This window comes from Eutrigla gurnardus, assembly GCF_963514095.1.
Source record: "Eutrigla gurnardus genome assembly, chromosome: 1".
Lineage (NCBI taxonomy): Eukaryota > Metazoa > Chordata > Actinopteri > Perciformes > Triglidae > Eutrigla > Eutrigla gurnardus.
In genome coordinates, this window is record NC_139915.1 from 13,177,583 (window position 1) to 13,200,865 (window position 23,283).

At 42.9% G+C, this 23,283-nt stretch overlaps 2 protein-coding genes across 2 annotated transcripts in view; both read right to left on the reverse strand.

Moving 5' to 3' along the window:
- Positions 1-427: 427 nt before the first annotated feature.
- On the reverse strand, positions 428-20,169 carry vps35 (VPS35 retromer complex component). The gene is made up of 17 exons (XM_084019188.1): positions 20,048-20,169; positions 18,806-18,904; positions 17,221-17,317; positions 15,262-15,385; positions 11,951-12,133; positions 9,722-9,941; positions 8,567-8,650; positions 7,225-7,334; positions 6,925-7,021; positions 5,924-6,072; positions 5,231-5,438; positions 4,542-4,697; positions 3,298-3,420; positions 3,026-3,205; positions 2,453-2,692; positions 2,030-2,173; positions 428-1,710 (listed from the first exon to the last, which is right to left on the reverse strand). Exons 1-17 carry the CDS (start codon positions 20,048-20,050, stop codon positions 1,531-1,533), a joined length of 2,397 nt encoding a protein of 798 aa, XP_083875314.1. The 5' UTR covers positions 20,051-20,169; the 3' UTR covers positions 428-1,530.
- Positions 20,170-20,890: 721 nt separating this feature from the next.
- fgf19 (fibroblast growth factor 19) overlaps positions 20,891-23,283 on the reverse strand; it is a 2,820-nt gene continuing 427 nt past the window's right edge. The window contains exons 2-3 of the mRNA XM_084015572.1: positions 23,225-23,283; positions 20,891-21,630 (exon numbers count right to left, since the gene is read on the reverse strand). The exon at positions 23,225-23,283 is cut by the window's right edge and continues 45 nt beyond it. Of these exons, the coding sequence (XP_083871698.1) occupies positions 21,322-21,630; positions 23,225-23,283 (368 nt within the window). The 3' untranslated portion in view covers positions 20,891-21,321. The remainder of the gene's footprint in view (positions 21,631-23,224) is intronic.

The window sequence follows — 23,283 nt, forward strand, 5'->3', positions numbered from 1 at the left end:
TCATAGCCTGGGGGGCAATCACACCTAAGGGCAATTTAGAATGATATAGAATATAATAATAATAATAAAGCAGGTGTATAATATAATAATAATAAATCAAGTGTATAATATAATAAACCAGGTGCATAATATAATAATAAACAAGGTGCATAATATAATAATAAACAAGGTGCCTAATAAAATAATAAACCAGGTGTGTAATATATTAATAAACCATGTGTATAATATAATAATAATAAACCAGGTGTTTAATATAATAATAATAATAATAAACCATGTGTATAATATAATAATAAATAAACAGGTAGTTTGTTAGGTTGGTTTGAATCCTGTACAGCATGTATCACATTTATAATATAAACATGGGAACAATTGTATTTGAATTATATTATATTTGTGTAGAATTGACAAAATGCAAACATTTATTGCTCATTTTAATTTTATTTCAGCAAATGACAATGATAATTGCTATTCAATCTGCTTTTTTTCTTGATGCGATTTACAAGTGGGTTTACACACAGATTTAAAAAGAGGAGAGAAATTGGTCAATACTGCCTCCAACAAATCAACAAGAACAGTTAAGGAAGAGAATTCAAATGTGTATATCGTTAGTTACTCGGTGTGGCAACATGTCAACTCGCATACAGTCCTGAGGAATCGCTGCACCCCCCCACAACAGACTCATCGAAAATGACCACATATAGAGGAAACCTGAAAACCAGGCCTGACAGTTACGCACACTAAAGCATGCCAACACATTGTCCAGTTCAGAACGTGTCAATTCATTGTTGAGAAGTCCAGAAATAAACCGATACGTGAATATGACAACAATTTTCCAAACTCAAAATTTCTTGGAGCCGAGCTGGCAGAAGAAATGAGCTTCATGCTAAATTCTACACAAGTTTGAACTGAATTGAATGACAAGATGAAGATGCTAATTGTTTTAATGGGAACAAGTTCGCATATGCTTCCTTCACCTCGGTCCAAACTGGTTTTAAATGTTGCCAAAAAGTCATGTGAAAGAACAGCAGAGTTATTGATGTTTTAGGGCTGGAAACGAGCTTGTATGCCACACAGCCATAACAATAGGACTAGAGTGTGTAGCCGGTATACGCCCACACGGATGCCTTCACGTCTCTATATGGAAAGATGTGAACACCTAGAACAGCCAGCAAGTCTACTATTGATAGTAAAATGATACAAGTTAAAGACAAATTAGTCGAGCAGGAATTGGTAAAGGAATGGTACCTACGATTTGCCACAAGTGCACATTGAAGCCAAGTGCGGTGTTTGCTGACACGCTTCTTAACATGTAACATGTCCACCTGTTGCAGAGAGTAGTTCTGCGGGTGGGGGCCATGAGGTGGAAATGATGCGGAAACATTAATAACAAGAATAAAATGAAGGAGTGACTTCTATTATCTCTCCTTGACATTTATTTGTATTCCTTTTTAGCATGTGCTGTTGTATATTTATAATATAGTGAAACATCTATGGAGAGACTTCACATCCTTCCAATCTGTGGTGGTTTTAAAGGACCAGGCCCTCATAGGCAGGCCCCTCGGACTCAGGGGACTCCCTCTGTAGGCGAAGATGCTCCAGTGTGTTGTAGAAGTGTTTGTTGATCTGCTCCGTCTCCTCGCTCGCCTCCAGGTTAGGAAGGTCTTCCCTGATCTTCTGGATGAGCTGGTTTAATACCTGGACAGTCACCTGGATGGAGGAGGAAAAATAGAGCCCGATTTAAAAAATGAAGCATACAAAACTTCTTACGTTGGCCAGGATTTTCTGACGTTAAATTCTCATCCCATGCCTCGCCTTCATACAGATCAGCGCAGTGGCAAAATGAAATAGCACTAGATGGGTTTCAACCATAGAGGGCAGTTACTATGCATTTTTATTACAGATGTAGAATTGAAATACTTTACAGTGAGATGTCAACAACACTATTAAATACCCAGGCACATTGGTTTTCAGTGGTTTGGGGTTCAGTTACTCTTTAGGGCCTACAAGCAAACGTGTGGAGTCCTACCGCATCGTTTTCCCTCTCATAGAAGCAGACGTATCTGTTGAGGATTTCAATGAAAAGCTGGACTTGCAGGGACGGGTCCATACACTGGTTGGCAATCTTCAGGGCTTTCTTTAGACACTCCATCACCCGCTTACCATCGCGGATCTAAAATGCAACATCAGCCATTAGCAATGACACTAATGGTAGAAAGGTGCATCAAAACAGTCATCCAGCATCAACATCCACAATAAAAAGACGTTCTGCTTCTGTAACAGTCTGGAAGGTTCTGGTAGCCTGGTTCAAAGGGAGTTTGAAAACTGATGATTTGATGTAGTTTTGCTGTTGTCAAATTGGTCTCCAATTACTTAAATTCAAGGATTTGAATCTGTTTTTGCCTCTTTCATGATTCACATTGCAAAAGACAACAGAAATGTAAACACTCACCTCTTCACCACTTTTGTCGGTGCTGCGACCGGACCAGAAGAGATGGGCGCAGATGCTGACAGCTCGGCACTGGTCTGGCTTCTTCAGCAGCTTGGATGCAGCCAGCGCACACTGAGTCCTAAGGGGCTCGTGGTTTTCCTCGCTGAAACATCGCATTCGCTCGAAGGTACCAATGATCAGTGTGATGGCTGCCAGTTGGGCTTTAGAGTCGCTGATCTCATCCTCGTACAGAGAGAAGGCCTGGTGGCGGGTTGAGAAGCAAGAAATGCAAAGAAGAGACAAGAATACGGAGAAAAAAGGATGCGAGACATCAAGTCAGTTAGATGTTTACAATACCAGAGGATTAAAGGGAAACAAAATCAATGAAAACAGTTTTTTGCTCTTCGTGGCATAATTTTCAATATAGAGGGGCTAAGCCTTCTGGTAGCCGACCATGGGACCTTATTTCAGAAAAAAGATAGCATGAGAGTCTATGGAGAAGACCCTCGAGAATTAGAGAGGGGTCAGTGATTTCACTATGTAGCCTTCATGGTGCGAGATTCTAAGGCCTGACTGTTGTATTAAACATTATACCTGTGACATGAATTCATAAGCTACAGTCTCGTGGTTCTCAAAGCCAATCTCGCCTGCAGCCAGCGCCCCCTGCAGGAATAGTCGAAGAGGCAGTTCGGCAAGCTCGGCCTTGATAAGTGCACTGATGGTCTGGTGGGCAAAGGAGAAGATCTTCTGACACTTCTTTTCCCACTTGTCGTCCTGATGGGAGAGAGATTTTGGATGATTTAAGAGGACAGACAAACGTAGAAATGCAGCATGTGAGATGTAGTGGGAAAAGGACGTTTGCACACCAGTGAGGAGTTTTCCTTGTATCTGAAGGCCAGCTGGTAGGCAGCGAACACCAGGGGAGGGAGTGTGTAGCGAATCCTGAGGTTTCCACCCGCACCAAAGTGTTTCCGGGCTGTGTTCAGGATCTGACCACAAAAATCAGTCAGTGTTAACTTCAATTAACAACAGCAGCAAACACACAGTGGATCATCATCACCATCAATCATGAAGTCATTATTTGGAATGAGAAATGTATAGTAAGCCACTGGTTTCCATTCATTTCCATAAATTATATAAATCAAGGGAAGGTGTGAAATTCATCACAGTACCAATAGAGTACCCTTACCATGATACTGAGAGAGTACCCTGAATATCATGTTTACATTACTGCAGTTAGGTGGACATTGCGATGGCAGAAATACGCTAAAGAGCACTCATACAGCAGTAACCCATAAAGCTCATGGTGGTGGGACCACACTGTTGGAGGTGCAATGCCCACCCTCCAAATCCCATCCATCCATCCATCCATCCATCGTCTACCGCTTATCCTGTATTCAGGGTCGCGGGGGGACTGGAGCCGATCCCAGCTGTCATTGGGCGAAGGCAGGGTTCACCCTGGACAGGTCGCCAGTCTATCACAGGGCCACCCTCCAAATCCCACTAAGGTTAATTCTGTCAGCACTGTTGCCATTGTCATTTCTGTTAGCAACGTTAGCTCTCAGCGCGGTGTGCAAGCAGGCGACCCATATGGCCAACATAAATCGAAGAACACTTGCAGCTATTGGCAGCGGCAAAAGCGTTCCATGAAAATCAAAAGCTTCATGGATCTGGATCGGGAAAGTGGGCTGACCAAAAGTGAGGTGGATCTGGTTTATCTCCTAAAAGTAGCATGCCAAAATATAGTGACTGTAACTTCCTGTTACTTTGATTTTGAGTTAGGGAGATGTCTTTAGGCCACAACTCTCATCAAAGTCTTAATGTCTGGTGAGGAAGTGTGAGCTAGATCTGAAACTTATCATTTAGAGCAGATTGGACTTTGTATGCTCCCCATCAGGTAGCTATTTTCACCAAATCGTAAGCGTGTGCTAATCTTCCCGAGTTTTCCAGAAGCCCAAGCACCTGGTTTTTGTGTTTAAATACAGAATAATGATCACTGATGAACAATGGGTCCTAAAAGAGGAAACACTACGGTATGATTTCCCAAATAATCAGTAGTACTATACTGCAGTAGCTGGCATGATCCTTTAATGTTGAGGAAAAAACTCACGAGATACTGTTGATCAGGATCGTCTGAATGAAGCAGATGGATGAAACGACCCACAAGGCTCTGCTCTTCAGCAAAGTCCTCTGGGTCCGGATCGTCAGCTGGTTGGTCTGGCTGGTCCTGTATCAGTGTGGAGACCAAGTTCAAGATGGTGTCCACCTAGAGAAACAAGGAAGGAAGGGAGGGAGGGAGAGAGAGAGAGACAGTGACGGTGAGTATGAAGTCAGCAGTTAAAGCGTGAATGTAGCGGCCTGTGTTCGGCTTATCCGTCGCCAGTGAATAAATGCTACAACTAGACTCAAGCTAAGTTCCTCTCTTGTTGTCAAACAGCTGATAACTAAAGTGAAAGGAGTTAGCCCCGAAGTTAGCAACAACTCTGGCTCAGGAACATTTAAGGTGGGCTGACCTTTAAGGAGGACGAGCACTATTCTCCATTAAGTGACAAGCTGCTCCTCTGAGTCTCTTAGCTTTTCATCTTCAATATTTAATTTAACTGTGTAACTGACAGCAGGTTAAACAGTTGATTAATAATTATAAAACGCCAAGCAACCTGGCTTGTCCGTCAAGTTGCACCCCGATCCAGCACACTGAATGCCGTGGGCTCAGAGTGGTGTATGAGTGTGTAGCATGTCTGACTTTCATGACTCCCTTCCTGTCACACACCAACAATCAATGGTAGTTAGGAATCAGACCTGTTCCTGTGCCAGAATGGTGGTGTTGTAGTCCAGCGTGTTGCTCAACACGTAGCAACTCATGCTCTTGCGCGACTCGTAGTCAAAGTACTCGAAGAGCGGTGGGAAGTGCTTGAGATGCAGCACGGTCAGGATGTTATTGTAGGTATCCACGGGGATCTTCAACAGTCGGGTGAGTTCCTTTGACACAGCGCTGCTGGTCGCTATGCTAGGAGAGACAACGGAACGGAAAGGGTCAAAGTGTGGATTTAAAATGTCAATTACTGTCTCTATTCTAACCTGTCTGTCATCAATTTGTGATTAAACAGTTTATATAGACTATGATCTTATCCGATGACATCACACTCTTAACTCCCTTCTCCCCATTTTGTATTTATTTTGTTGTTCTCTCTACTGTGAACACACTAGACTTGGGACAATATGAAAATTTCCTGTCACGATTATCCTGCTAAAATAACTGTGATTCATGACATCACCCTGATAATGATCAAAATGCTTAAAAACACTTAAAATGGCACTTAAACATACTGTCGTGTCTTTGCGTTGACTTTATATGTAATCGTGTTGGGTGGATAATTCGTGTCATGTTTGGTGTGAATGCACCTTTAGACTACTACCATTTTTCTGACTGAGGTACATGACAGTGAATTTTTCTACTGTTGCAGAGACAAATATTTGATTCCTTAGACTTACTGTTCCAAGTTGAGCTTGTTGAATATCTCCACAGTACTCTCCAGGACTTTATCTACATAGTCAACACGGTCAGGGTAGCACTTCATGGCCAAGTTGATGAGGGAGACCTGAAGAGAGACCACGTCCTCTGATGGCATGTCCTGGCGAGACTGAAGGAAGACAATTGGTCAAATGAAAACCTCAGCATGGGAAGTCCAACGTTTGGTTCAAACTTAAATCACTGTCGTTTGGGAGGTTTAGACTAGAAACCCTGGATTATCATTCTGTAAGCAGTTAAAATGAATAAAGCTGAACATGTAGGTAGACTAATGATTGGATGATTCATATAACATTCTCAGGTTTTTTCTCCTTTTTTGACCTGAAATACAAGGGGGAGATGAAAACAAACAAGCACATGGGCCCAGTCCTACACTTATGGAGACATGTAAAACCATAGAAATAACAGGAGTTAAATGGAAGCCGTTTTCAGCCGTCATGTGACAAGTACAAAAGGAAACTATGATTGTTATGGTGACGACACTCATCAGTGGGGCACAGCTTTCACATTAACCGAACAAAGTTGTGATTCATGTGATAATATCAATGTGCTGATGAAGCATTAAGTCTGTCTCTCTGTGCTTCATAACGTTTCTACTCTACTGTCATTACTGTAAAACCTAACTGAGTTTTAGGTCGGATAACTTATCCAGACGTTGCCCACTTCAATGGTCACAATGGCAAAGGAAGACATCGTTTTGGACAATAATGTACTTGGAATTGGGAAGGCAGATTGTGATTAAAGTGGCCCCATTTATACATAAGTGTGTAAGAGATGTTTTACGACATCTTCTGTGACTTTTATAGAAAAGTGAGTCATGAACTAACAGAAGGGAATTAAAAGGGATTCAAATGACAGAACAGCTCAAGAAATAAAAAAAAAAATCACAGGAACCCTGCCTGAATGGGACAACTGACTGAAGTTTAAATAGTTTAATGGAGCAGGTAAACTTGACATAACCTACTTGAATGACAGTGGCCACTTGCTGAGAGAAGATGTCAAACAGTTTGATCTCAGCTGGAATGCCAGGGCCATCTTCTCGGTGAGCAAACAGAGCGAGTCTGAAAAACAACACAGAAATCAGCACAACCAGGCATCACAGAGGTCCGGTTCATTAAGTTTACACTCAATCAACTTCTGTGAGTTGGTAACCGTAACGTCATTATACGATCTAGTGATCCTTGTGACATTAACAGGGTATCCCATGACTAACTGAGTTTTTATTTCCATTAGCTTCTGTAATAGGCAGTGATTCAAACTTCACCTGTCGATGAGGGCGATGATGATGTTCTTCACGTTGACATGTTGATGGAGCTCAGCGCAAGAACGCAGGAAAGGGTTCAGGGTTTGAAGGTGGAACTCATCTGGAAAAACCTGACAACATCAAACGCTTTCAGTTCAGGAGTGTAGGTTTTCACTTAGATTTTATTTTAAGTGTGTGGAGGTACAATGGACACAATATAAAAATTGATTTAGTGCAAACTGATCTACTTTTCAGTCTATTAATATGGATTAATATCCATACAATTTAGTGCAGTACCATAAACTTATTTGGTGAACAAAAGCATTGCATTGAATTGCATCTAATAATTGCCAGATAGAAGTCTTCCGTCTACACACGCTTCGCCAACTTCATCTATAGACCTGAACGGAATAATGGGATTGGCATCCACTCCCACACTAGTGCCGCAGCCCATACATGATCCGTGGGAACTGTCTACACACTCTGGACACATGAGGACGGGCTAGTCCTGCACCAGGAGGAACCCAGGACCCACTGCACCAGGAGGAACCCAGGACCCACTGCACCAGGAGGAACCCAGGGCCCACTGCACCAGGAGGAACCCAGGGCCCACTGCACCAGGAGGAACCCAGGGCCCACTGCACCAGGAGGAACCCAGGGCCCACTGCACCAGGAGGAACCCAGGGACCCAGGGCCCATTGCACCAGGAGGAACCCGGGCGAATGCACCAGGAGGGACCCAGCGTCCACCTCTCCAGGAGGAACCCAGGACCCACTGCATCAGGAGGAACCCAGGGCCAACTGCACCAGCATAAGGTCTCACAATCACTGAGGATTTCATCCCGGTACCTAACAGCAGTCCGTTTACCGTTGGTTATGACATGAAGGTCAGATTCAGTGTGAACCTGCTCTCATCTGTGGAGAGAACGGGGACCAATGATGGACCTGCTAATTCTGCTGTTCTCTGGTGAGTGCCAATGGAGCTGCACGGTGCTGGACTATGAGACCATTTACATTTAGGGCATTTAGCGATGCTTTTGATCTATGCTATGATCAAAATAAGTGCTAAGGTAAGGTAAGAACATAGAAGTGCTATATTTTTTTTTGGAGGGGGGGGTGTTAGTGGGTCATGCTATTCAGAGTCGAGGTGAAGTCTGAACAGGTGAGTCTTAAGCCAGGACGTGACTGCAGGTTCCACCTCATGCTATCAGTAGTGTCAAGGACACTAGGAGCAGAACACAAAACTAAAGAAAAATCCGTCAGGAAGGAGAATGAGAGAGCAGCTGTCTGTGGCCACCAGATCAAAACCATTTGCTTTTTTTTGGGCTTGTCTTGATTTTGCCTCCATTGCATTAGGGGTCTACCTGAATGATGCACTCCATGAGATACTCCTGAGCCAACGAGTCTCTGCAGTTCACCACCTGCTCCAGCACTCCAGAGAGAACAATCTGTGGAGAGAGAGAAGCAAAGAGGGAACCAGGTTTAACACACAGATGTCAAGTTGCCAAAACAGCTCAAAGACGGTACAGTATGTCAGGATGCAGGTCAAATGTAGGAAACTAGAAACTGAAGACTTTCTCCTGGTGATGTTGGGATTTTGAAAATCATGAGCCTGTTCTAGTCCTGCTCAGTGTTTAAAGTGTCCTAAGATAAATTCTGTTGTGATATGATACTATAAATAAAATTTAATTGAATTAATCGCTTTAGGTTTTAAGTCATCAAATCTGATCTGATCATGTGGAGGGGAGTTAAAACTAAGTCTGTCAACAATGAAACATGTTAATCAATTAATCACAGGGTAGTTGTGTAAAGGGTCTATGTAGAGGGCTGGCAGGTCCTCCATCATCAATATAGACATATTCTCTTCATTGGGTTTTATGTTATGATGCGCTACTCACATTAAGTGTATTATTTTGATGGATTCGCCTCAATCACGCTGTGCTCTCACTTTTCCTTCAGCGCAGTGCATGATGGTCTATAATGCTCGGTTAGTTAGTTAGTTATCGGTTGTACACTACTTTTCAAGATTAATTGTGGGATACTTTGAGTCTATTATAGAAAAGATAATAATTCTTACTATACATCCGCACAGCACTACATCATGGCAAATTCAATATATAAGCACCTCAAAACATTTCTTTATGCTAAGTCCTTTGATCCCTAACCCCCCCCCCCCCCCCCCCCCCCACACCCCCCCCACACACACACACTTTTTGTGAAGCGACCTTGAGTACTATGAAAGGTGCTATATAAGTCCAAGTTATTATTATTATTATTATTATATACTCAGCCTTAAAGTCAGTGATTTTGGACACAATCTTACCTGTAAAACAAAAATGAGGCTTTTTTCTGAACTATTCTAATAAATCATACAATTAGCTACAAACTCAAATCAAATCACCACTAAATTAAAATTACACCGTCAAATCAATCATTAATCAATTAAACCGTTGGAAGAAATGAGTAAATATCACATAATATTGCTGCTGTAAGGACCGAACACAGACACACACACACACCTGTTTGTACTTGTCCACGTTGACGCCCTCCAGCTGGCTGAGGCGGACGAGGTTGGTGCCCACCAGAATCCTGAGCTCTTGTCGTTCCTTTTCTCTCTTCTCTCGGTCTCGGCTGTGACCCTGATGCTGCATTCGAACCCACAACTTGTTCATTTCCGCAAAGTTCAGAAGGACAAAGTCGATTGAGTCATTGACTTCACCAGTCATCTCCTCTGTTCCCCTGTGGAGGAAAGATTACAAGTTTAGGGATGCTTGTTCAAATATCCACTCTCTGACTCAGTACATATGTGGTTCTGTTAAAATCGATGATTTAAGCTCAGCTGCTGTGGCTCTAGGGGGCATCAACATTCAATCATTCATATCCAAAACTTATTTTTTCTGAAATTGAGTTGATTCAAGACAAGACCTGCATCCATTGTGATTGATTAAAGTGGGTGGAATGTATAATCAAAAAACTATACTAAGCTACATCCTCTGATGTCCGACAATGTTTCCTCCATCACGGCTGAAATTACCACTACTGCTGCTTTGTACATGTGGAAGTCCCAGATATGCCGGGTCAACCAACACTGTCCTGTCTGAGTTCATGACATAATCCAGAGGTGCTCGGTGGATTTCACTGAGCTGCATTCATTGTATATAATAAGCTAGTGCTGGGCGGTATACCGGTTCATACCGAATACCGGTGGTTTTTTTGTTTATGATATGCATTTTTCATATACCCCAATACCGGTGAGTGTGTAGCGTATGAACGTCGGGAACGCAGAGCGGCGGAACGTCGCGCCGCCGGACATTGTTTGAGAGGGGGCTGTTTAGCAGCTGCACCAAACAAGCAGCATGCGAGAGCACAGCCTGTGTTGAGCGTAAGATGCGGTGAAAAAATAGATAAACACGGCGAAAGTTTCTTTTTGCCGAAACTTTCGCCGTGTTTATCCATTTCTTTTTTTCGCCGAAACTTTCGCCGAAAGTTCCGAACGAGCAAGCAATGAAACAGAAGAACTTGTGCCGAAAAGAGGAGCCGTGTCTGTTGTTTGGAAATTCTTCGGCTTTAAAAAATCGACGTCGAACAAACAACAATATTCTGCAAATGCCGTCGGGCTAAAGTTGTAGCCGCTGTTCGCACTGCGGGAGAAGAGACGAGTCAAATGTCACTCAAAGACGCGTTTGCTAGGGGGACTGCCTACGACAAGAAAAGCAAACTGTGGAACTATTTATTTGTTTCAATATTATTTATGGATGTTGCCTTAATTGATGTCCAGTGGATAAAGAAGTCTTCATATTGCAGTTACAGGAGACGTATTGTTTACATTGTGTAGCCAGTTGGTTTACAAAAGATGTTTTTTCAAGTTGCAAAACAATAAAGGGTTCTGTATTTTGACTGCAACAGTCATGCATTCTGATTCCTTCACATCATTAATGCTAGTGTGGACATTAATGTTTTTCTACAATATTCACTCCTTATGACATTAAAATATGTCAGTCCAAGCCAATTTACTGCAGTAATTATTCTCTAAATTATTAGAAAATTAGGTTAACACCCAGTCGTGCTTGAAAAAAAAAATACCGTCAAATACCGTGAAACCGATATCATTTTGAAAAATACCGTGATATACATTTTTGGTCATACCGCCCAGCACTATAATAAGCCACACATCTGCTGGTTTACTACAGCGGTATGAACCAAAATTAACAATTGTGTTGTGGTTTAATTGCAATAAATGGATAAAATGGATGCCGAAATAATTACATATGACAATTTACAAATGTAAAAAGTCAAAAGTCATGCTTTGTTAGGTCTGTCCGCAAGACGAAGCAAATAACTTTTAAAATTTTTGGGTTCTTTTTAATGGAGTTCGGATCGATCCAAGGAAGGCTATGCTAACATTGTAGCTGCTCCTTCAGGACTTAAAATAACGTCATTAAGACGTAAATTTGGCAGTAACCTCATTGCTGCCACAGACAGGCTCTGGTTTCTCCACAGTCTGTTCTGGTCTCTTTACTAATATGAGGTTCTATTGTTGACCTCTGGAAGACCACAGACCGCGAAAATGTATTTTCTCTAGATTTCTGATGACACAAGGAGTCCCAGCAGGCTTTGCATCACACGGATTTTTTGCTTCATGGTGCCCGACATAAATGTGCTTCTTTGATGGAAGGATCTCAGAAAAGCATGCTACGTTAAAGTGCAGTGGGTGAAATGGACAAAGAGAAAAGGCTGGACATGCTTACTCTGGCTGCTCTCCATCATCTGGCAGTATGTTGCGGGTGCACTGCAGCAGGTAGTTTCTGAGGAAGAGGCCCCTGAGCGGGTGCTGGACACCACGACACATCTCCACCAGGTCCTTCAGAATGTCCTTCCGAGACTGGGGGAAGGAGCGGACGTAAACCACGCCCACGGTGATGAGCAGGTAGCTGGAGGGAGAGGAGGAAAGCAAATATGCCCCATCTGATAAGTTCATACAGTATGTGCTTACTGCCGGGCTGGAAATTCAGGAATTGAACATTATTAGAATAGTAAAAAAAAAACAATACTAATTGAATATTTAAATTAATATTTGAATGTGTGTTTTTAAATTTGTTTTTTATAATGTTAGCAAATCTCGCCACCCACGCCTTGGCCTACCTGCATAAACGACCCTCACAACAGTGACGGCCCCTAACAACAGTGACAGCAGACGGTCCCTAACCAGAGTGACAGCACACGGTCCCTAACCAGAGAGACAGCAGACGGCCCCTAATGACAGCGACAGCAGACGGCCCTTAACAACAGCAGACGGCCTCTAACGACAGCGACAGCAGACGGCCCCTAACGACAGCCCCTAACGACAGCAGACAGCCCTAACCAGAGCGACAGCAGACGGATCCTAACCAGAGCGACAGCAGATGGTCGCTAACGACAGCAACAGCAGACGGCCCCTAACGGCAGCAGACGGCCCCTAACGACAGCAGACGGCCCCTAACGACAGCAGACGGCCCCTAACGACAGCAGACGGCCCCTAACGACAGCAGACAGCCCCTAACGACAGCAGACAGCCCCTAACGACAGCAGACAGCCCCTAACGACAGTGACAGCCCCTAACGACAGTGACAGCCCCTAACGACAGCGACAGCCCCTAACGACAGCGACAGCCTACGGCCCCTAACCAGCGCGACAGCAGACGGATCCTAACCAGAGCGACAGCAGACGGATCCTAACCAGAGCGACAGCAGACGGATCCTAACAAGAGCGACAGCAGAAGGCCCCTAACGACAGCAACAGCAGACGGCCCCTAACGACAGCAGACGGCCCCTAATGACAGCAGACGGCCCTAACGGCAGCAGACGGCCCCTAATGGCAGCAGACGGCCCCTAACGACAGCAGACAGCCCCTAACGACAGCAGACAGCCCCTAACGACAGTGACAGCCCCTAACGACAGTGACAGCCCCTAACGACAGTGACAGCCCCTAACGACAGTGACAGCCCCTAACGACAGTGACAGCCCCTAACGACAGCAGACAGCCCCTAACCAGAGCGACAGCAGACGGATCCTAACCAGAGCGACAGCAGACGGTCGCTAACGACAGCGACAGCCTACGGCCCCTAACCAGCGCGACAGCAGACGGATCCTAACCAGAGCGACAGCAGACGGATCCTAACCAGAGCGACAGCAGACGGATCCTAACAAGAGCGACAGCACACGGCCCCTAACGACAGCGACAGCAGACGGCCCCTAACTACAGCAGACGGCCCCTAACGACAGCAGACGGCCCCTAACGGCAGCAGACGGCCCCTAACGACAGCAGACGGCCCCTAACGACAGCAGGCGGCCCCTAACGACAGCAGGCGGCCCCTAACGACAGCAGACAGCCCCTAACCAGAGCGACAGCAGACGGATCCTAACCAGAGCAACAGCATGCGGCCCCTAACGACAGCAGACAGCCCCTAACGACAGCAGACAGCCCCTAACCAGAGCGACAGCAGACGGATCCTAACCAGAGCAACAGCATGCAGTCCCCAACGACAGCTCGCCAACATTTCCCAAAACTGGGAGGAATCAAGGTTTTGACTCATGAAGATAACAGCCGCGATCGAACATCAAATATTAAAATAACTTCACCCCGTTCTCAAGCCGGCTATTACGTCTGTGTCTTGCTGTTGCACAGTTAACGCATGAAAAGTCAGCTTACCTTAATAGTTTACTCTGCATTCAAATTAAAATGCTTTAAAATGCAATAACGTGATCTTGTTATTGAGGTCAAGTGCGTTGATTATAATCTGAATGCATGAATTAATTAGGCTACCACTAGGTGCAGTCACACACTGCGTGTGCTAGTAGAGTGGTAACATTATCTCAGATGGGTGGATTTATTTACAACAACAAGAAATTGTTATTCTTTCTATTACTTGGGCAGCCATTAATATATCTGGGCAGCCCACCCAAGTCAAGCCTGTGTGTCATGTTAGGTCCATTTTTGGCAAAGCATTCCCATCTTAATACTCAGGCAGGCAGGCTCAGACTGCTCATGAGTTTCTACTTACAAACAGGCCGTCATTGTGTATGGCCTCAAAATGATGTATGATGCCTTGACTAGAGTTGTCACGATACCAGAATTTAAGATCTTGATACTGAAACGATTTCATGACAAAAATCTATGAAGTCAGGAAAAGTAATGGAATAATAGTTTTATAGGTCCAGCAATTAGCTAACATAGCAAACTAGAAGGATGGAGTCAACAAATGAAATTACAAGAATATTAAAGCATTAACACAGCTTTAACACAAACTGGTCTCCACAGTCTTGCTCTGACTGTATCAGCAGAACTCCATTCAAAAAACAAGGGAAATAATGCAATTACTGACCAAATTCGATAAAATGAGACTTATCTTTTCTGAATTCTTCCATGCATTTCCTGTTTTCATCAACACATACTCCACCAAAGCAGTTAAAGAATAATTTTTCACAGTTTCTCAATAACGTTAAGTGGACAGAAAGGAAAAGAAGACTAACATTCTTGTCACAAACACCACTTCAACACAACACAGAGCTTTCTACAGTAAAAGTTCACCCTCAAAAACTTCTCCCCATCTCTGGTGCTGCAGTACCACTCTCCGCCTGAACTGTTATCGATGCGCAGGTGGGGCGCTGTTTTACAAAAAAAGTAATACTGAAGCCTGTTTAATGCTGTATTCGATTCATTTGATTGATGTATACAATATCACCCAAAATCACAAATATGCCTCAGAGGGCTTTACAATCTGCACAGCAAACGACATCCTCTCATCATCTGTTTGCAAATATTAATCAATACATACTACATTAACTATCAGAGAAAACACAAACTCCAGTTAAGTTTTAGACATCAGATTACTCCATAACACATACATTTATTGATCAACACATTTTATATTTTCACAATTTTAACTAATTGGAAAACCAATGTTAAATCCTACGTTGTCATCTATTATTACTTTACTGAGTCAACTGACTCAGTTTACCATCAACACCGATTTGACATCCACACAAAACGTGTGAACATTGGCTTTTAAGGTGATACTCACAGTCTGGGGATGATGTTGCCTGCATACTGGACCAGCTCATAGAGATCTGCCACCTTGCGTCCTTTGGCGAACTCATCAGTCAGATAAACTTCTAGGTAGTGGAGTTCGTCAGAGATCGCCATATCTGAAAGGATCGTTAGGGACTACGAATCATCCACACACACACACACATACTTCAGTCCTCCATCAAGGATGTGTTTATGTTAAGTACTGCATGGGTCACGCAGCATTCTGTACCCAATACCCAACTCACTGTAGTTATACAAGAAAATTGGCACTTTTACATATTGGCTTCATATTTTGATCAGCGGTTGATAAGGTTCACTTTTCCAAAATTGTCAGGACAGAAATATAACGAGGAGGACCAAATAACATTTATCTAATTAGATAATTAGACATTAACATATTAAATAAGCGTTGTAATCAGCAAAGAAAGACGTCATCATTTCTCTCCTATCTCCTTATAAATGCATTATCTATTAGCTTGTTCTGTATATGAATTAGGTCCCGGGTTTTATTCCCGGTTCCTTCTGTGTGGAGTTGCATGTTCTTCTCTCCGGGTTCCTCCCACAGTCCAAAGACATGCAGGATGGGGACCTGTCTGTCTCTACATGTCAGCCCTGTGATAGACTGGTTACCTGTCCGTCTCTACATGTCAGCCCTGTGATAGACTGGTTACCTGTCTGTCTCTACATGTCAGCCCTGTGATAGACTGGTTACCTGTCTGTCTCTACATGTCAGCCCTGTGATAGACTGGTTACCTGTCCGTCTCTACATGTCAGCCCAGTGATAGACTGGTTACCTGTCTGTCTCTACATGTCAGCCCTGTGATAGACTGGTTACCTGTCTGTCTCTACATGTCAGCCCTGTGATAGACTGGTTACCTGTCTGTCTCTACATGTCAGCCCTGTGATAGACTGGTTACCTGTCTGTCTCTACATGTCAGCCCTATGATAGACTGGTTACCTGTCTGTCTCTACATGTCAGCCCTGTGATAGACTGGTTACCTGTCTGTCTCTACATGTCAGCCCTATGATAGACTGGTTACCTGTCTGTCTCTACACGTCAGCTCTAGTTACCTGTCTGACCCTGAATACAGGTACGGTTGATGATGGTATATAGTATTATATTAATATTAAAAAAGACACACACACACAGAACAGCAAGCCCCACCCCCAACGTGTGATGCTGTCTCAGTCTTAAGTCCAAAAATCTAAATGTATTGAAAAAAGATAGATGTAAAACAGGTTTTAATTTAAAGAAATATTCTCTTCAATCCATATTTATTGGCATTCAGCCTTTCAAAAACATGTTCACTCTGGACACAAACTATTTGCTTTCTTGCTAGCTGCAACACACAAAGGGAGGTGTACAGCTGCATCAACAGACAATCTATGCTTCGTTCAAAAAACTCAATAGAGGCTTTGAATGTAAAAAAACCCCCAAAAAAACAGAATGAAGTGAATGAAGAGAAAGTCTGAGTGCCAAGGACCGACATGGAGTCTGTCATGTCACAACAAGACTTGAGGTTTCTCTAATGGCCTAATCTGGCAGTGACTGTATTGACCTTTTCTCAAAAAAAGGCTGGCACTAGTTATTAAACACATTTAGATAAGAAAATACCAAATTTAGCAGTCAAATGTTATAAAAAAAAGTCAATTGTGTCCGTCTTAGTGTTATTTTCGAATTGCATAACTTCTAGCTGTACAGTAGGGGTTGGAATCACAGAGTACATTAAGATATGATAACACGATATTTTGCCCACGATAATGATGATATCACGATACGCGATATATTGCAAGAAATCATGTATGAGAAGAATCACGATATCTGTGTTTCTGAAGGAGAATAAATACCATTGAAAAGGCAAAAGCAGGATTTATTCACTGCATTGTGGTGTCACTTCAGAGTCTTAGTTTTGACCCTCTTTAGCACACTGACTAGACATGTCAAGGATACAGAGCTCATAGTAGCTCTTTGGAGAAAGCATGGAGGTCCTCAGCTCTCCCAGCATGTTCGAGGCGTGCTTCAGAGCATCCATCAGCTTGTTCTTGTCCTGCAGACGGCACAACAGAATTAAGCTATGGACATGCGAATGAAATATGAAACTGGGGTAAGGCTAGTAACATGTACACTACAGTATCCTACTCTACGCACTAGTCGTTTCCTTCCAGGTGGGACCTCATTCACTGAGGTGCTTGTTGAATGCTCGACATTTCAGGTTTTCCCCAGTGTGTAGTAAGGCTGGTGACTTCCTACTGGGGGACCACAGACAGTCTCTGGTTTCTCCACATAGTCTGGTCTGGTCTCTGGACTAATGTGAGCTACTATTGTAGACCTCTGGACGTCAGTGATGACGCTGATAGGCTTTCGGGACACAGCGTCATATGTATTTTTGGCTCGAGTTGAAATAATGGTGGTGTGAACACAGTATTATATACATACTCTGCTGCCTCTAGACAACAATGGGTTTTGATACTAGTGCCGCTGTACTACACGAGGAAGTACGGCTGTATGAAAACAATGACGCCCATCTTATTTTGCATTTTCAGTGGGCTGAATATTAGAATAAAGACTTGTAAGTAGGGTTGTCACAAGAACCGATACTTCGGTACCAATTCGATGCTGACCCGAAAAAAATCATTCGATACTTGCTTTTTTCTGGTATCGTCAGAACCGAATATACAACTTTTCACTCGGCGAGCCGTGTCGATTCTTGGCGGAACTGACGGGGGCAGTATACGCGTGTGAGCAGCACAGAGCAGTAAGCGGCGCTGAAGAAGAAAACTTGCCGTCTTCGAAAAAAATGGCTTCAGCAGGTGGGAGCGAAAGCACAACACGTCGGCAAGACAGGTGCGAAGAGTCGCGTGTGGAAATATTTTGCATTCGAGGCGGATGAATCCAGAGCAATTCTTGATTCAAACAAGCCGACATGCAAAAAGTGCCTCAGAAGTTTTCAGACCAAAGGAGGAAGCACGTCAATCCTGGCTATAGGCCACTGCTGTTTTTTTTTAAATGTAAAATAGTTGACTATTGTTATTTATGACCATATTTATATGCACAGTATTGTTTGTTTTTATACTGGATGGCTATAGGTCTGTTGGCAGCTGGTACTGCAATTTAAACCTTGTGCAAAAAGATCTTAAAGCACAGTGGTGTTAAATACTTGACAGTTTGAAGCAGTTTTCAATAAATTAGTGAATTAGTACATGGGTACATGGGTTTTTTTTAATTTATTGTGGTATCGAATTAGTATCGAGAATCGTGGAAATTCACAGGTATTGGTATCGACTACTGAAATTCTGGTATCGTGACAACCCTACTTGTAAGTTAACATTAATGCCCTTAAATGTAAGTAGTAGTTTTCCTGAAGAAAACTGATATGTGCAATTGAAAATGGGTGCTGGAGATCCTAGTATTCAGTATATCAGCAAAGGGGGTCCTTGAGGCTGCTCAGCTCATCACTAAACAAGGTTGGGAATCATTGGTTTAACCGATCATCACACGCATAATTACATCTATAAGCACATTGAAATCCCCCTACCAGACATCGCTTCATCTGGAATGACTGGACCTTGACGGCCTGCACGGCTTCATCGAGGAGCTTCTCCTGTTCGTCCTGGGGAGACTGCTGTGTGGTTGGCTGTTTACCAAGAGAACAGAAACACAACTTAGTGGCCTGATTTACACGCCAACAATGATTACACAGTGCTGAATAATCAAGAACGTCAGGCAATACTGTGTCACACATATCCCAGACTTGCATGTCAACTCAAATTCACAAATGTTTGAGTTCAAACTGTATTTTGTCACTATACCTGACCTTTACAGCACTGATCCAACCGTAGTCAGTGCTACTATTAGCAAGCTAAAAAAAAAAATTCTACATAGGATTATTCACAATATTTTTAATTATGAGCACTTGTCACTTCATTATAAGCAATGTAGCATCTCAGTCGTGGAGACTTGTGTTTGCAGGTGTACTCGCTCTTCTAACTATAACTCATATTACTCTGCGCTGAATTATGATAATTATTGTTATATTACATTTCATGCATCCGCTGGTATTTTGCAAGTGACTGAAATGTGAGGATAGTAGAATGATCCAGGAGGTGGTGGTATACACTCACAATAGAAAATCAAAAAGCTTTTATTGCATAATTAGCATTTGTTGAAGCGTGAGATCTTGTTGTGGAGGACGGAAGTACGGTCCCGGATGTGTTGACAGCGTTGCTGTTCATTTTGGCAACGAAATATCTACGAAAACCCGCAGCGGACAGTGTTTACAACCAGGACACCAGCGTCTTTGGACGAGGACACGTCCGTAAAGCCACTGTTTAACACGCTAGTGGCTCAAAAGTGAAAGAAGCAGGAAATAGTTCCGTTAGCCAGCTTCGCTGAAACGGAAGAGTAACATGACGCTAACAACAGCTAGCGTTAGTTTTCACTGTCACTTGTTGGAAATCTCACAAGCCAATGTTACACGTACTGTCTCAGTAACCCAACACATAACACGGAATATCAGGGTATGATTCATGTGTCAAAGAAAGCATGAATAAAAGGAGCGTTACAGGAAAACTGCTAGCTGCTTGTTAGCCGAGCTAGCCGCTGTTTGACGCTGCCGCGGAAGCGTTAGGCCGTACTACCACTCATGTACAAGGCTGGTCGTAGATCGGTTAACAACTTGGAATTAGTTGTTCGATTGAACAACACTGTTCAATCGTTCCGGTATACGGAGGAACCGTGCAAAGGCACAAAATAGCAGTCCATTTTGCAAAGTGCTTACCATGGTTATCAGGTGTGTATCAGATCAGTCGCAGAGGCTGGTCTGTCATGTGACTCGCATTAACGCTGCCTTCACGATTTGCACTCAGCCACAACATCAGAGATGGGCGTGGCCTGTAGGTCTAATTTCTTCTTCTATGGTGTGTTATGACGGTTAGCAAACAACAACATGATGCATTATCGCCACCAACTGGTATGGAGTGTAGAGTGAATTTACACTGGAACCTGCGACCCTGAACACGATAAGCACAAGAGAGAATGCAAACTCCACACAGAAGGAACACGTTATGTCTAAAAAGCAACTTTATTATTGTTTCTTCTCTCCTTGTTCTCCTTGTGCTTCGCATCATACCTACTTTCACCTTCTTATCACCTTTCGATTCTCTCATCTTCACACTGCTTTTGGCTTTTTTTGCACAGTTGTTTGCTATTTCATCTCCTTTGATTCCTATATGTGCTGTTATCCATATAACCTAATATTCACATTCTATATAGTGTTATAGTGCTGTTTCTCTAATAAATGGTCTGCTGTCTGAATGTACTTCAAGGTGGATAGCCATTGGAATCGGATCATATTACTGCTCTCAACAGTTTGGCATCTTTAATACATTGTGATGCTAACAATTCATTTTTCATTGAACAACTATTTTCATCGTACTGTTCATTAATAACACGGCCTCTGCTTAGAATCCTTTGAAGACTTTATTCCAAATCTATCAAATCAAACATCAAACAATACAAACTGTTTTACATGTAACAGGAAACAGATAATGAAATGGTGCATTCAATAAAGCATAGATTTTTAAATAAACAAATAAATACTGTACTACAAGAAAACAATATTTTTTCATGGACTCCCTATCCAACTCACATCCTGACCCTCTAAGTTGGCATCGTTCGTGTTCCTCCACCTCAGCTCACTGAGGTTCCTGTTGTGTTTACAAGGAATACCATTCTATGGTCACTGATCATGTTACCTTGTCTTTATCCCAAACACACCAGAGTGTCAAACACATCCCTCCCTGTGTGCCATCGGCTGCTTTTTGGGGAGGAAGAAGAACAAGAACACTCTTGCTACCTTTAAGTGACAGAGCATAATACTCTATACGGGTGCGTCCTACACTCAGTAAGATGCTGCACTTCCGTCACATTTTGACCAGACCGTGCTGGCAGGATGTCGCAGCAGCCTTTGTGGGTGAAAGCTGACTGAGGAGCCTCAGACAAAGTAGACCACCTTGTGACGGATCCGTTTACTGGTGTCTGAGCGCTCCTGTCTCATCTCTTGTGGAAGCTGGGACTGTGAATGATCTGAGAGAGCCGCCCAAACGAGTCTATTGTGTCCACAGGTTCTTCTGTTTGCATTGTGCTCTGTCTTGGCTGGTCAGGGATGTTCAGTCTAAGGTCCAGGGTGCTGATCCTGGGGAGGAACTTGGCCAGAGCCGGCACACCCCGGTCTCGACCCTGCAGCCTCTGCCTGTGGTTTCCCAGACTGAGCAGAGCTCCGTGTCTGGCAGAGACGTAGATGTTGTACCCGTCCGCCAAGATCTGCTCTCTGAAGGTACAATCGTCTCTACTGTAGGTGTGCTGGAAATTATGGGACACGTTCATATATTAAGATGTATTGAAATTCATGTTGAAATTACACTTGTGTATGGGGCACACATGAGGCCAATTACTTGATTTATTGTAACTTTGGAAATGTTGTTTTCTATGATTGCCTTTACATCTACCTTATCTGCCCCTGCTTTGGGACACGCAGTCTCAAACACCGGTTTCTTGGTTGGAAGTCCCGTGCTTGTTTGACCCCCCCCCCCAGATCTCAATGTCAGCACTATTTCACAACCTGGTGTGAGACTGTGTTGTACCACAGTTTCAAAGTGTAGTTTTTTTATGAGATATGACTGTTTTAGTCTATTTTAATAATTAAAGCACATCTATGTAACCCAATACACCTTCTTTTCTCACAAATGAATAGTTCAAGTAATCAAACTTCGATCTTGATTCTGGTTTGAGCTGCTAACAAAAGTTGCTAACAAAGTTAGCTTCATAATTCAAGGTCAATTTTATAGCTAAGTGTTAAATTCATCTTAATAGCTAACTGCATTGGTAGCGGGGTAGCGACCTGTCAATTACATGTAGCCCGTCCAACCTGCCTGTCCAACACTGGTTGAAAGTCATGTGTTGTTGGACCCATACAATAGGTTGCATGAATGGTGTTTTTAAAAAGAAGGCCCCTTGTATTAAAAAAAAATCTTCGACAGCTATATTTACTTTGGCCAGTCAGAGGCCAAGGTTGTTATTGCTGCTGTTGAGTCTTTTCATTCAGGTTTTTCACTTTGCAAACAGATACCCTGCACCACACTGGACAAAGGTTGATGAACTGCTCGTCTGTTTGAATGAATGACTGACTGGCAGGCAGTTTCTTTCTTTCTTTCTTTCTTTCTTTCTTTCTTTCTTTCTTTCTTTCTTTCTTTCTTTCTTTCTTTCTTTCTTTTTTTTTGCATGGAAGCTCATTAACAACTTATGAAAAGCAGCAGGAAATATTTCTGGAAAATCCTTTCCATCATCAAATCCTCTGGAAAATGTGGTCTCTAACCATTTTGGCAAAGCATTGGTTTATTTTTTAGCTGTATTGCCAAGTTTAAAAAAGGTGAAATTTTACCAAAGATCATGATTGTTTTACTCTTATAGTGAGCAATAATAGGTAAAATTGTTAGATTCATTTAAGGTTGAGTTTAGATTTCAAAGATGTTCATGGGACAAAAGACCCCAATGCTCCCACAATGGGAGCCCTGCTGGGAAATGTGACTGGATGAATGGCATGAAAAGTGACTAGAGGAAATGTAGCAGTGAATAATATGGAATTAATACGAAATGTCAAAAGGAATTATGACATAAAACTGATCTCCGACAGAACTATGACAATTCTGATATTCCACATACTCCTTCTATTTTTGTATTTAATGTGTTTGAGTTTGTTTTCATTTAACTATCAGATCATTTTGATTTGGATTAATATCTAATTATTAGCACCGTGCAGTGATAATTAAACAAAATAATCTTCTCACGCGTGGCTTGTCATACGAAATACAACTCAACATTCTTTTGAATGAATTCTACCCTTTGCCACTTTAAATGTATCCTCATGACTAAACAGGAGCGTCCTATGAGTCCTTACTGATGAGTAGAGTCTCCCGTCGTCTTCTATGCAGAGGAAGCGCGCGGTTGCTGTTCCTC